Source organism: Mesoplodon densirostris, chromosome 6 (assembly GCF_025265405.1).
Source record: "Mesoplodon densirostris isolate mMesDen1 chromosome 6, mMesDen1 primary haplotype, whole genome shotgun sequence".
Classification (NCBI taxonomy): domain Eukaryota; kingdom Metazoa; phylum Chordata; class Mammalia; order Artiodactyla; family Ziphiidae; genus Mesoplodon; species Mesoplodon densirostris.
In genome coordinates this window covers 122,149,097-122,163,809 of record NC_082666.1, presented here as the reverse complement: position 1 = coordinate 122,163,809, position 14,713 = coordinate 122,149,097, and the positions used below count along the sequence as shown (strand labels likewise).

General features: G+C 41.3%; 1 protein-coding gene across 1 annotated transcript in view; it reads right to left on the bottom strand.

Annotated features, from left to right (window-relative positions):
- Positions 1 to 14,713, bottom strand: part of DOCK5 (dedicator of cytokinesis 5) — a 216,239-nt gene that overhangs the window by 90,242 nt on the left and 111,284 nt on the right. The window contains exons 10-13 of the mRNA XM_060102585.1: positions 14,121 to 14,250; positions 11,305 to 11,377; positions 7,258 to 7,400; positions 4,409 to 4,534 (exon numbers count right to left, since the gene is read on the bottom strand). Of these exons, the coding sequence (XP_059958568.1) occupies positions 4,409 to 4,534; positions 7,258 to 7,400; positions 11,305 to 11,377; positions 14,121 to 14,250 (472 nt within the window). The remainder of the gene's footprint in view (positions 1 to 4,408; positions 4,535 to 7,257; positions 7,401 to 11,304; positions 11,378 to 14,120; positions 14,251 to 14,713) is intronic.

Sequence of the window (14,713 nt, the reverse complement as noted above, 5' to 3'; positions counted from 1 at the left end):
AGTCATTTTTAAATTTCAAGATGTAATAAGATGCAAGTTATAAGTAAAATATAAAATGTTCTGACTTGGTAATAAACTATTCATACAGCAGAAGCTTCTATGTGTGTTGTTCCCTGTAGCTTACCTCATTCTACCTCTCTATATATACCACAGTGTCTTTGGAGTACAGTTTAGTGTCTATCAGCAGATGAATGGATAAAGATGATGTGGTGTGTATACATATACATACACACACACACACACACACACACACAATGGAATACTACTCAGCCAGAAAAAAAGAATAAAATTTTGCCATTTGCACCAACATGGATGGACTTGGAGGGTATTGGTGAAATAAGCCAGACAGAGAGAGACAAATACTGTATATCACTTGTATGTAGAATCTAAAAATTAAAACAAACTAGTGAATATAACAAAAAAGACACAGCCTCACAGATATAGAGAAAAGCTAGTGGTTACCAGTGGGCAGAGGGAAGAGGGGAGGGGCAAGACAGGGGTAGGGGAGGAAGAGGTACAAACAACTATGTATAAAATAAGCTACAAGGATATACTGTACAGCACAGGGACTATAGCCAATATTTTATATTAACAATAAATGGAATATAACCTGTAAAAATTGTGAATCACATGAAACTTACCTAAGATTGTACATTAACTATATTGCAATAAAAAAACATGAGCAATGATTGATCCATAGGGATATTCACTGTGATATTGTTTGTGAATGTGAAAACTTGGAATCGTCCTCAATTTCCAACCACAGAAACAGTTGAATAAATTACGATACAATAAAATGAAATAATATTGATTTACTCACTTAAAAAATGGACTGAGCACCTACTCTGTACCAAGCACTGTGCTAGGTGTTTGGGAAACGACTGTAAGCCATGAACCAGCCTTGCTCTCATGCAGCTGTAAGTCTGGTGGGCAAGCGAAGCATTCTCAGACAATCACCTGATGAAATGCATCATTACAAAAGAAGGGAAAGGCCAGGCTCGGTGAAAGCATCACACTAAGTCCCAACCTTGTTTGGAAGGTGTGGGAATCTCTCCTTTGAGCTGATATTGGAGGCGTGGGAGGAAGAGGGAGAGAGAATAGCATGTGCAAAGGCCCGGAGGTAGTAGATATATGATGGAAGTCTTCAAGTGAGGGGAAAGCTGTTGTGAGATGAGGCTAGAGACAGATATAAGACAAGTCTCCCTGAGGCCTCCAGGCCAAGTGGAGAATTTGTACCTTCATCCTAAATATAAACAGAAGTCATGTTTTCAGCAAGGAGGGAGTGGGATGAAATCAGATAGGCATTTATAAAAGATCATTCATGCTACAGTGTGGAGAATGAGGTAGAAAGAGCAGAAACAGGAAAACCCGTTAGGAAGTACTGGCACTTGTCCAGGGAATTGATGACAGCAGCTTCAAGTTGGGTAGTGGTAACAGGATGGAGAGAACGGGGTGGCATTGAGCGGCCTTTGAAAGGGAAAACTGGCAGGTCTCCTCCATTAATTTTGTGTGAGATGTAAAGGAAAGGAGTGTCAAGGGTGATCTTCAGGCTTCGTGTTTGTGCAGCTGGATGGATGAGGGGCTGTTCTCTTAGATAAAACACAACAGAAGAGTCAGGTCTAGATGCCCAGGATGACAAGTTCCAAATGTGGATTTTGAGTAAGAAATAAACAAGGAGAAGAGTGATCCAATGGGAAGAGGACCCACTCAAGTCCTGAGGCAGGAAGCAGTTGGATGGATGGTTGTGGAGTTTAAAGGAAGGGTCTTGAGCCTAGAGATTTGGATTTGGAGGCAACTAACACACAGAAGCAAAATGAGTGGATGAGATCACCAAGGGAGGGAACAGAGGGGAGAAGGAAAGGGGTCCTGTTACAGATTGAGTTGCGCCCCTCCCCCCAAATTCATATGCTAAAGAGGTGAATAAGGTAAAATGAGGTCATATGGCGGGTCCTAATCCAATATGATCCGTGTCCTTATAAGAAAAGATTGGGACACAGACACACACAGACTGAGGGGTGATGGTGTGAGGACACAGTGAGAAGGGGGCCACCTGCAAACCAAGGAGAGAGGATTCAGAAGAAACAACCCTACAGATACACTGATCTTGCACTTCCGGCGTCCGGAACTGTGAGAAAACAAACTTCCGTCGTTTAAGCCACACGGCCCATAGTATTTTGTTAGGGTAGCTCAGGCAAACTAAGACAGGGCATAAGGACCAAAGACTGAGGAACTCCAACATTTAAAGGTGAGGTCAAAGATGCTCAGGTGGCAAAGGATTCCTGGGAGAGGTCTCAGGGGGTCTCAGAGGTCTCAGGGAAAAAGAGGAGTGTGTGGGATCACAGACAGCGAGGGGGAACATTTCACGGAGGGAGTGGTCAACCTGGGCACATAATGGCCCGAGGCGACCATTACGCTAAAAATATCCAGTGGACTTGGTGACACTGTAAATCTTTGGTGACTAGTGACAGCCATCCCAGACAGGATAGAGGGAGACTGGCAGGTGAGGAAACAGAGAGTATATAATCTCTTCCAAGAATTTAGCTATAGGAGAAAGTGCAGGAGAGGGAGGAGTTTAAGATGAATCTGCAGCCTGCTTAAATGATGATGAGAGGAGCCCAGCTGAGGGATGTTAGCCCAGATCTTATATTCCTCAAACCTGGCCGATTACCAGAATCCCCCGCAGAGCCCTGGTCATACAAACTGCATCAGAGTCTCTGGAAAAATCTGGGAATCGGTATCTTCATATTTTCCAGGTGATCCTGAGTGGCTGATCCAAAGACTAGCATATTTGGGAACCATCATCCGAGATGATGTTTAAAGTCTGTTATAGTCCTGGAAGTTTATGAACCAATACTATTGAATAGAAAGAATCTTTCCAAGCCAGATTTCCAAGATAAATGCCCTTTGTCCAAAAGATAAACTTCTCTATTTTAGTTTTTCAGATTTCGGTCTTGCTGTAGCAATAAAACTGCCTTCAGTTATAGGAAGAGTATCAATACTTAATTTATAAACAACAAGAAGACAAAACATTTTCCTAGAGTGTTGATGAATATGTATTAGGGTGAAATGGCCCTGGAAGGGATGAAATAAGCAGATGAAAAACTACTTTTCATAAGAAAAGAAGAAAATGATAATCTCAATTTTAGAACTCTTTCATTCATTCATTCCACAAATATACTTTTAATACCCACCATGTACAGAAATGTGTGAGGCATCAAATTATTACTGCTCCTTAATTTCCCAAAGGAGGAACAAGATCTTGTATTAGTTTAAAAGAACCTGAATTTTTATGCAATAGATAAACAGCTTGGTTTTCGAGAATGTTCCTAACATGCCAAAGATTATTTAGTCATATATTCTTTCTTCCTATCTATCAAATATACAACATACTTATATTTTAATAGTTATAACACATATATTTTATATAATACATATATATAAGTTTCCTCGAGGGGATGATTTCCTTTTACCACTATAACAATCAAGAAAGTAAATGGGGGCTTCCCTGGTAGCGCAGTGGTTAGGAATCCGCCTGCCAATGCAAGGGACACGGGTTCAATCCCCGGTCCTGGAAGATCCCACATGCTGTGGAGCAACTAAGCCTGTGCGCCACAACTACTGAGCCTGCACTCTAGAGCCCATGCTCTGCAGCAAGTGTAGCCACCGCAATGAGAAGCCCGCGCACCGCAACGAACAGTAGCCCCCGCCGGCAGCAACTAGAGAAAGCCCGTGTGCAGCAACGAAGACCCAACGCAGCCAAAAATGAATAAATAAAATAAATTTATTTAAAAAACAAAGAAAGTAAATGGGTTAAATCAGTGAATTCACAAGAACACATATGCAGATTACCAACACGTGGTGGCAAAAAAAGATGAAACTAAAGTAGGAAACTGCAGAACATTTACATTCTTGTCACCACAAGTATGGGGAGAGCCGAGAACACAGTTGGAGCTTAAGACAATGGAGCAGAAGGTCCAGTTGAGTCTGAGCTGAGTGGGCACCTCGCTGGAATTTCCGAGCAAGGAGCTCATGGTGCTGGTGATGTCATCATGAGAAGAGGTACGTGCAGAAGAAGCAAATTATTCTCGGGACAGAGAACCTGTGCTATTTAGCGTTACTTAATGGATAGTCTAGGAAGTATTTCAGAGGGGCTTGTGCAGAACATAAAGGAAGAGAAAACAAAGAGAAACTTCTGAGTACATTTAAAAGCATTCTCTTGGGCTTGCACACTGGGTAGTTTTCTAAGGCACTGCAACCCTGTCTCTATCTCCCACTGTCTCGACATCACTGAATGCAAATAATGAAATCTTATGGATCCATGTTGCCTTAAGAGTCCCATTAGAAGTGATGGCTGCATGGAACAAAGTCCTAGAGGATGCAGAACAGGTGAACCAAGCAAAGTGTTTACCTGGAAGGATTATTTCAGGAAAGCCCATTTTCCGGGCGATTGCTGTGGATCTATCCACCAAGTGTGAGAAGTTTTTCTGAACCTGTGTGAGGTCCCCTGGCAGGAGCTTCAAGGACACCCAAAGTCCTTTAAAGGAAGAAAAGATAAACTTTTAGCTCTTTGTTATGATCCATATAATAAACACACAGAAACGCTGAGAAAAATATATGTGTGGTATTGATACAAAAACACATTATTATAAAGATGTAAGTTCTCCCCTAGTTAACGTAGAATTTTAATGATACTACCAACAAAATCACAGTAAGATTTCTTTGAGAATTTGACAGAAATGTGAATGGATGTTTACTTTGGGGAAAAAAAAAACAAAGATAATCCCTCTCAGATATCAAAATACTGTAAAGTTATAGTAATGAGGGATAGTAGCAGTAGAAAAGATATATAAATCAATGGAAACAATGAAATCAAGTACTATTATATACAGCAATGAAACACATAGCAAAAGAGACAGAACAAATCATGAAAAATGGAACAATTCTATAAACGTGCTGGGATAATTTTCTAGCTACTTAGAATCAATCTAACCTCTCACGACACATTTTCACTAAAATAAATTCCTAATATAAAAGAAAAGTCAACAGAAAAAAGACAGAAAATTAAAGGAAAAAATAAATGTATCACTATCAAATCTGAGTATGAACCATTTTTCTAAGTAGAGAAACAAATGAAGAAATCACAAAAGCATGAGAATTATCTATACAAACGGAAATTTTGATATTCATAAAAAGTAAAAGGTATACTTCATAAACCATATACTACATATGCCTATAAAAGGCATGGTGAAATACTTATAAGAAATTAGGAATTCATACTCATTAGAAGAAGAACATTCAGATCCTCACAAATAAACAGAACATGAATATACAATTCACAAAGAAGTACAAAAAGTTTATAAATATTTGGCAAACCAGAAATTGAAAAGTATGTGTCCTAAGTAAGACAAATTGTTATCTTCATTACACAAAGTGTTCACAAAAACTTTAGAAAGGAAGGAAAACTTTAGAAAACTCCTAAATATCAATACATATGAAGGCCAGATAGTTCACTGTCACATAGTTTTTAAAAGTGCTACGGTGGTCTACTTTTCACCTTTCAAACAGGTAAAGATTTTTAAACATCAGTTTGCAAAGTGGGCATATGGTAATTAGTGCCCACAGGAAGAAACCTATGGGAAGTATTCTGGCAATATGTACATCTCCGGGTTTAAGCTCATTCCTATCATTTGGCCCAGAAATCCTACTTCCGGGAATTTTCTTGGGGAGGCAGTCCTAAATATGGAAAAAGATTCACGTATAAATATAGTCACAGCAGGGCTTCCCTGGTGGCGCAGTGGTTGAGAGTCTGCCTGCCAATGCAGCGGGCGTGGGTTTGTGCCCCGGTCCGGGAAGATCCCACATGCCGCGGGGCGGCTGGGCCCGTGAGCCATGGCCGCTGAGCCTGCGCATCTGGAGCCTGTGCTCTGCAACAGGAGAGGCCGCAGCAGTGAGAGGCCCATGTACCGCAAAAAAAAAAAAAAAAGTCAGCAGTTATTTAAATTTATAAAGGCAGCAAAATAGAAAGCATTTAAGTGTTTACCTAGGGATTCCATGCTCAAAAAAAAAAAAAAAAAATCCAAGCAATGGAATATTACGCAGCCACAAAAAATATTTATGAAGAGCATGAAAACATTTGAAAAGTGTACTGCTAAGAAGGAGGAGAAGGAATGGTATTCTTTTTTCAGTTTTGTTAAAAAAAATTGTACATACACAGCAATCTATATAGTGTAAGGGTTTTCCACTCTAACAAATTATATCCTTAGGCTAGGAGTTCCAAAACAACAGAAATACATTTAGTTATTTATTTTCAGATTCTATGATTTCTCACATGTATTTACTACTCAGGAGAACTGTGAACACATGGCAAATTAAATATGCTGAAAATGTTTCCTAATTGCTTCCACTTCAGAAGACAATTACAGGGTGGTAAAAAAAAAAAACATTGACTCAATCTTCAAAATTATCCCCAAATCATCACCATCTGAATTTTAGATTTTAAACTATTTTCCCTTATTATTTGAGTTAAAAATGCAGTTTCAATAAGCAGAACTCCTCTGAGTTAAAACTATGTCAACAAAATGATATACGGAGGTACTAAAATCAACTAAAAATGTTGTGCTAGGTAGCCCATTCGTTGATATTAATACATATTCATCTGCATTACTTTGGTCTCCTTCCTCTCAATTTTAGGAAACGTATTGGGAGAAACATATTCAGAGAGTGGAACATAATTATCCTCAAAACTCTTTTTCTTAACTAATGAGAACCTACTGTATAGCGCAAGGGACTGTACTCAATGCTCTGTGGTGACCTAAATGGGAAGGAAATCCAAAAAAAGAGGGGATCTATGTATACGTATAACTGATTCACTTTGCTGTACAGCAGAAACTAACACAACGTTGTGAAGCAACTATACTCCAATAAAAATTAATTTAAAAAATTAAAAAAAAACTTTTTTCTTTGTGCCTTGACCTGTGGAAACAACATGGGGATCACAGGTCAGACAAAAGTGAGGAAAGACTCATGAGATGAGAATCTGTTTTATAGAATTTACAAAATACAGCTGTGATCCAACTCTCTTAAGCCTTAACTGCCTTTAGACGGAAACTGAGGTGGGCAGTCCCCAGCAGGGTCTGTTTTATATCAGAGAAAGATAGTGAAAGGGCCAGAGTCCAAGGACTCAGCTCTGAGCGCCACCCTTGCACCCCTGCACCCCTGCCAGCGTCCCCTCCCAGCTCAGTACATAGGGCTGTGTACCTTGTCCTTTGTGATTCACTTCCTTGGCTGCTATCACTTTATTCAAGACTGAAGTGAGTGGTTCATTCTCCCCAATCACATGGGATGTTATCAGGGGCGACATGATTAGCTGCCTCTGCCGGATATAGGTTTCCATGGCAATTCTAGGAAAGTCAGAAATGATTGTTAAGGAAAAAAGAGGAAGTCTCTGCAGCACAGCCTCAGATAGTGGTGGGTCCCATGCGCGTCATTTGGAAATATAAACAGTAAAGGAACCTAACTACAGGATACTTTCCATCTTTATTTTCCCACCGGGGGCCTATCTTAGACACCGAATTCATCTTGAAATGACCTAGGGGAGTGAGGGGAAAAATAAACCCCAAGAACACACAAAACCGACGGTCAAATGTTAACAACTAAAACCAGGGGCAATGCTTGATGCACTTCGTAAGGTGGGAGAGGCTGCGGGAATGGAATGGTAGATGGACGGAGGAAGGGGCAGGAAGACCCAGCCTCCAGTTCTCGCTCTACTTGCCAAGTGAGCTCTGCTAGAGTCTCCCCTCTGGGCCTCAGTTTCCTCATCTGTAAGGAAATGGGCCAGGATCAAATGCCTTGAAGGCCCACACCTAGTGACAATACTCAATGTACAAGAGTGGTAGGTACGCAGTGGCTTCGGGATGGTGTTCGTAGAACCCCACGTGATGAAGAACTATGTTTAGGATTGCCATGGCACAGCCACTAGCAAACAAGAGCCACTTTAAAGATCACATCAGGCTGAGGCTCGTACAGGGGGATCAAAGAGCCAAACACAGCCCCCATTCTATGGAAAGCACAAGCGCTATCAATAACTACACATCAGCCTGGTGCGGGACAACGGTGGCCAGTCTTCTCTGCTGTGGTTTTGTTCTCTTGCCCACGACACACAGGCCAGCTTTCTCTGCAGGGTTCAGACCTGTACCCTGACAATAGGGGGGAAGTATTCTGCAATATGTTCCTGAAAAGTGGGATTGTGACAGTCTGAGTTGTTTTCAAATGACTCCCTCTTAGACTAGCAGGATACACACATAAAACTCTCCCAATATAATAATCGCTACAAAGTTTTCAAGGTAAGTTATGAAAGCATTTGCCATAAATCTTAGGAGTTCAATGCCAGAGGCTGTGATTTGCATCATGAAAGCTGTGCAGTGGCTGTTGGCCACACAGTGAGTGGTAATCAAATTAGGGCTGGGCTCCTTGGAGACTCAAAGCTTGTATTATTATACGGTGGAGACAGTCTGAAAGCTCACTGTTTCAGCACGGCTGCTAGGTAAGAGCTGGTTCAGGAAGTAAGCGGGGAGGCAAGTAACCAAAGAAGAAACCCACCTGAGAAAGTGAGACAAATACAGAGAAACACATTTGAGATAACTCATACCCATAATGTGGCTATTTTATATATATTTATAATATTATTTGTATGGAATAGAATAAATTTCATATCCATGAATGCTGCCTCGATAATTCATATATATTAAAACATATATAATATTATATATATTATTATACAATATTTCATATAACTCCCACATCTGTGAGTGCTGCTCCTAGTACATATATACATATAAAATATACATATATTATACATATATAAATAGGACATAATTATAATATATGTATATATAATACAAACAACATTCATGGATATGAAAATTATTTATATTTATCACAAGTATATTTTATGTATTTATATATTCATATTTATGCTATGTATTTTATTATATTTACATAAGATATTGTAATATAGTTGGTTTAATATATGAAATCATTTAATTTAATGCATTAATATAAAATTATATATTTAATATATTATATGTATTAATTTAATATATCACACTTATTTAATATACTTAAATATACATATTTACATTGGGAACATTTTCAAATTCATGAGCTTGAAAGTTGTGTCATAATTCACACTAGCACTAAGCTACATAAAATATTTACCTCACCATATTCTTGGAGGGTCAGTGTATAGGTGGTAGAATACTAGATAAGTACTTTTTTTTTTTTTTTTTTCTCTATACGCGGGCCTCTCACTGCTGTGGCCTCTCCCGTTGCGGAGCCCAGGCTCCGGACCCGCAGGCTCAGTGGCCATGGCTCACGGGCCCAGCCGCTCCGCAGCATGTGGGATCTTCCCGGACCGGAGCACGAACCCGTGTCCCCTGCATGGGCAGGCGGACTCTCAACCACTGTGCCACCAGGGGAGCCCCGATAAGTACATATTTTAAAAATTATTAATAGCAGCTTCTGGATGAGAAGGGAAGCACTACTTAGCACAAACTATTTATACTATTTTATTTAGAAACTTATCCAGAAGTGCTGGACTTTAAAATGCAAGATAAGGATTTTTATATTTTAAATAAAATTACATATAATACCTATTTATTGTAGTAAGAATAGTAAGCAGTTAAACCAAAAGAGGGGCAAAATCACCTAGAGTTACACCAACGGAAATAATCACTGTTAATTATGGAGTACATTCTTCTTTGAAATTCCTAAATTTTAAGGGTTTTAATGCATTGTAACAATTTATATTCTTATAAGTAGTATTTATACCCACTGAACGCTGGATATCATATATTTTTAAAACTTCGTCAACCCCAAAACTAAACCTCATTGTTTCATTTGCCTTTCATTGATTCTCAATGAATTTATAGGCCATTTCTTTGCATGTGTGTTTCCTTCTTACTTCCTTATGAACTTGTATTAATTCCTTATCATTTAGAAATATTTATTCTTTTTCACAGACACTGCAAAGATTTTATTAAATTTTTTCTATGTATAAGTTGTCTAAAATTTCTGTGTGGCTAAACCTATCAATTTTTCTTCTTTAGGCGAATCTTTGGTGTCTGACTCAGAAAGGCCTCCCACACATCACATCGTATAAAATTTTTGTTTCCCTATAGTACTTTAAGATTTTTGGCTCTTACACTTATATATGTTATCATCTGGAATTTACAGTGGCATAAGGTGGGAGATGAGGATCTAACTGATGTTTCTTAAATGGTTAGCTAATTTTCTCAAACACTATCTTTTGCAGAGTTTATCTTTCTCCACTGATTTTAAAATTAATATTTTAAAATAATTTTAAAAAATATATAACCATATTAGTTATTACTAATAAAATTACATATTAACTCAAATATCCTTGGGCTGGCTTCTGGAATTCTCGGTTTGTCATATTGATCTGTTGTGGTGGCCCCATACCGGCCGAAACAATCATTTTTTCTCACTGACACGACTGCCCTGTTAGGAGTCAGATCCAGCAACGTCCCAGCCACCTGTGCGAGGTCAGGGGCGCATGCTTGCTGGAGTATGAGCCAGTCGTGATGTTCACATGCACGCTCCTGCAGCGTTACGGGGATAGAGAGTAGGTCTCCAACGTCCCCCAGTGGCCCACCCGGGGCTCCAGCTCCTGAGACTCAGTATGGGGAGCTGAGCACAGCTCTGCGGGGAAAGCTTCCATGCATTCTCAGGCTGGCTTCCCTCCGCTTGCAGGAAAACAAGGATTAGTCTACCCTTCACTCTCGCATCTCCTAAACCTCTGTTACTCAAAGTGTGATCCCCAGACCTGCAGTAGCAGCATCACCTAGAAGCTTGTCAGATGCAGATTCCAGACCCACCAGATCATGTTTTGCATTCTAACAAGATCCCAGGTGATTCATGTGCAGGTTACAGTCTGAGAAGCCCTGTGCTTTTCTACTTGATTCCTCGTCCTCTGTGATACCTGTTCCATAGGACAAAGTACAAACTTTGGCATTTCTGGCATTTAAATGGCACCATAATCTGGTAGGTTTGCCCCTTATGTTCCTTTGATCATTTCTGTAGAATCAGGAAAGTTCAGTTACCCTCTTAATGGAGTGCAATATGAAGGACTTTGAATAAAGTCTGTCAGCGCCGCTCCGACAATCTCCCCGCTTAAGAGCTTTCCTTTTCTAACTGGGCAAAAGGTTCCTAGCACCTGGTTCTAACACACCATCCCAAGGCCTAATGCAGGTCTCAAGTCACCTGGAATAATGCCAAAGTACTTACTGCTGAAAGGGAATAAAATGCTGCTTTTCTTCATCATCCACCTTCCCATGTATGATATCGGTAATATCCATCACTAGGAAAAAGACAAAACTTAATTAAAGAAACTAATTGCTTCAGGCCTCAGTGAGGAACTATGGAAAATTACAGTATCAGCAAACATAGAACCCTGGAGGAAGAAAGAGAACAAGAGCGAGCAGGGACGTTTCTTTTCTTTCTTTGCCAATGATGACTCCCAGTGTCCCCAGCCTAGCAGAAGATCAATTCATCAGGGGCTCAGGCAGGGGACTGGGTATTCTTGGATCAACCCTGCAGACTACCTCCTTTAAAACATTCTACTAGAGCTTTCCTGGTGGCGCAGTGGTTGAGAGTCCGCCTGCCAATGCAGGGGACACGGGTTCGTGCCCCGGTCCGGGAAGATCCCACATGCCGCGGAGCGGCTAGGCCCGTGAGCCATGGCCGCTGAGCCTGCGCGTCCAGAGCCTGTGCTCCGCAATGGGAGAAGTCACAACAGTGAGAGGCCCGCGTACCGCAAAAAAAAAAAATTCTACTAGACCAAGTTGGTGAATTCTTGAGTCACATGACACTGACCCTTTTTAGTAAGCCTGCGTTCCAAGACCCCAAGAACACTCCTTTTTTTTTTTTTTGGCAGGAGTGTCAATAGAATAAAAGACCTGGGAGAGGAACTCAAGCCTTGCAGTGGTCCACTGTCCCTCTGATTTGACATTTTCTCACCTGGTTTCCACATAAATGAAGGGCGGACAGCCAGGGCACCAACAGTACACACTGGAAGACCATATAGTGATTTGGTCTTTGATGCCCGGTAAGAGCTATTAATTAAGGAAGCGCTGTTGTAACCCTACTGCATGGATTATCTTATTTATACAAATATTCATATTAGCCCTACTTTAAGAGATGAGGAAACTGACCACAGGAAAGGTAGGTAATTTTCCCTAGGTCAGAAGTTAAGTGGTAAAGCCAGGGTATGAACCCAACAGTGATGACAGGGCCAAACCATTTAACCTAATGATGCCTGCTGCCTAGAGAACTAATAAGTGGGCCATTCACTCTACAGCTGCTGAGGTTAGGCAGGGGCCACGGCAAGAAGCCATTCCTTGGTTAATAAATTACAATCTAGCCATAAAACACACATTAATGATCCACGCCACAGGTAATCCGTTTGGTGGTTAAAAGAAATACTGAGATATGAGACAATAATCATAAGAAAAACTAAAGACAAGGGAGGAAATGCTTTCTCAATTCAACCCGAACATATAGTGCATAAGGCTTGGGAATGAATAAAGTTAGTGAAAGGAAGCTGTAGGAAGCAGGGCATGACATCAACTTGCTATCAGCCCTTAATACACACACACACACACACACACACACACACACTGGAGAATTTGTATTTGAACCCCTAAATAGGGAGTTCATTTCTGAATGACATCATCTAGTTACTCCTAACTTCTGATGCTTGGCCATCAAGGCTCAAAGTAAATTAATCTCCACACCCTGAATGAACACACATACACCCTGAAATGGAAGAGCAAAGAAAAGCCTTGAGCTTGATGTTTGAATCTCCACGGCCCAGTTTGAAAGACAACAACCTTGAATATTCTTTAAATCTTTTATGAAAGAATAGACTGCCGTATAGATGGCTAAGCAGTCCTGGGCCAGGGTTCCTTGCCTTTTCTGGGCTTTTATTTTAATTCACTATCAGGAGGTAGTGCTGGCCCCTCTAGACAGAGCCTTGAGAGCCAACCTTGAGAGCAGGTGCAGTGCAAGGCCGTTCAAGGGATGCAGGAGGCACACAGCCTCCTGGGGTACAGAGGCTGCCTCACCAGCCATGTGATCCACAGGTCAGCCCTGACAACGTGCAGTTTCTGGGCCCTCGTTCCAGGGGCAGAATTGATGGCTTTCAAAACTACTTAGTGACCAAAATGTCGGTACAAGACCAAAAATATATTTCCTCCATTTAACAAACTACAGAGGAAAATGGAGGGCCTCCTGGAAGGTTATGGAGTTTGATTTAAGCCAAGGACCCTCTTTGAAAGCAATGTTGCCTTGGAAGAGCCAATTTCCTAGACATACAAACCACTTTCCCAGGAGAATTTTATTCAATTAAAATCAATAGGCAGCCACAGTCAGGGAAGATTACAACAGCCACACGGAGGCTTTACTGAGAGGGCCCTGCTGTGTACAAGACACAGTGCTGGGCAGTGAGGGAGAAACAAAGGAGGGGCATCTAGGTGAGGACACACAACCCACAAAAAGCTACCTGGCAGTTTCAGGCAGTCAATGCGGTGTGTCTGATGCTAACGCTAACAACCAAATTCATCTTGCACTGTTTCTGGGTCTCCTCTCTCCTTCCTCCCTCTTCTCTGTATATCTTTTAATTTTTTTTTTATTGTGGAAAAATATACATAACATGAAATTTGCCATTTTGACCATTTTTAAATGTACAGCTCAAAGTGGCATTAAAAACATTCACACTGGACTTCCCTGGTGGCGCAGTGGTTGAGAATCCGCCTGCCAGTGCAGGGGACACGGGCTGCTTAAGGCTGAATGACATTCCACTGTATGGAAAGACCATTTTGTCTATCCATTCATCCGTCAACAGACAGCTGGGTTGCTTTGGCTATTGTGAACCACGCTGTGGTAAACACGGGTGTGACAATATCTCTTTGAGACCCTGCTTTTAATTCATCTGGGGATACAGAAGTGGGATTGCTGGATCCTAATCTAATTTTTTGAGGCCCCACCATACTGTTTCCCCAGTGGCCATACCATTTTACATCCACCTCGGGTTCTTTCTGTACCTGCTACTCCAAAGGGTCTTCGGAGTCCACATGTGTGCTTTTTGCCCTCCTTCAGCTCCATGTGGCCAACCCGGACAATCTGGCACACGAGGCTGATGCGGGGCCGGATGAGGTCTATGCTGCTGAGGTCCTACAGGGGCAGAGAGAACAGAAAAGGAGGTCACACTACATCACCCTGTCACATTCATTTCTCTTTTCTTTGCACTCTACAATAAAACACCGTTCAGGGCTTCCCTGGTGGCGCAGTGGTTGAGAGTCCACCTGCCGATGCAGGGGACACGGGTTCATGCCCCGGTCCGGGAAGATCCCACATGCCACGGAGCGGCTGGGCCCGTGAGCCATGGCCGCTGAGCCTGCGCGTCCGGAGCCTGTGCTCCGCAACGGGAGAGGCCACAACAGTGAGAGGCCCGCATACCGCAAAAAAATAAAAAATAAAAATAAATAGAAAAAATAAAACACCGTTCCGAGCATACTTCCTAATGCTGAAATATCAGAAGGACTCCTCTCTTCCCCTTATCCACCCAAGAACTATCATAGCATCAGAGAAAAAGGACTGTATTCAAAAAAAGAATTTTTAAAAATTCCCCAGCTCC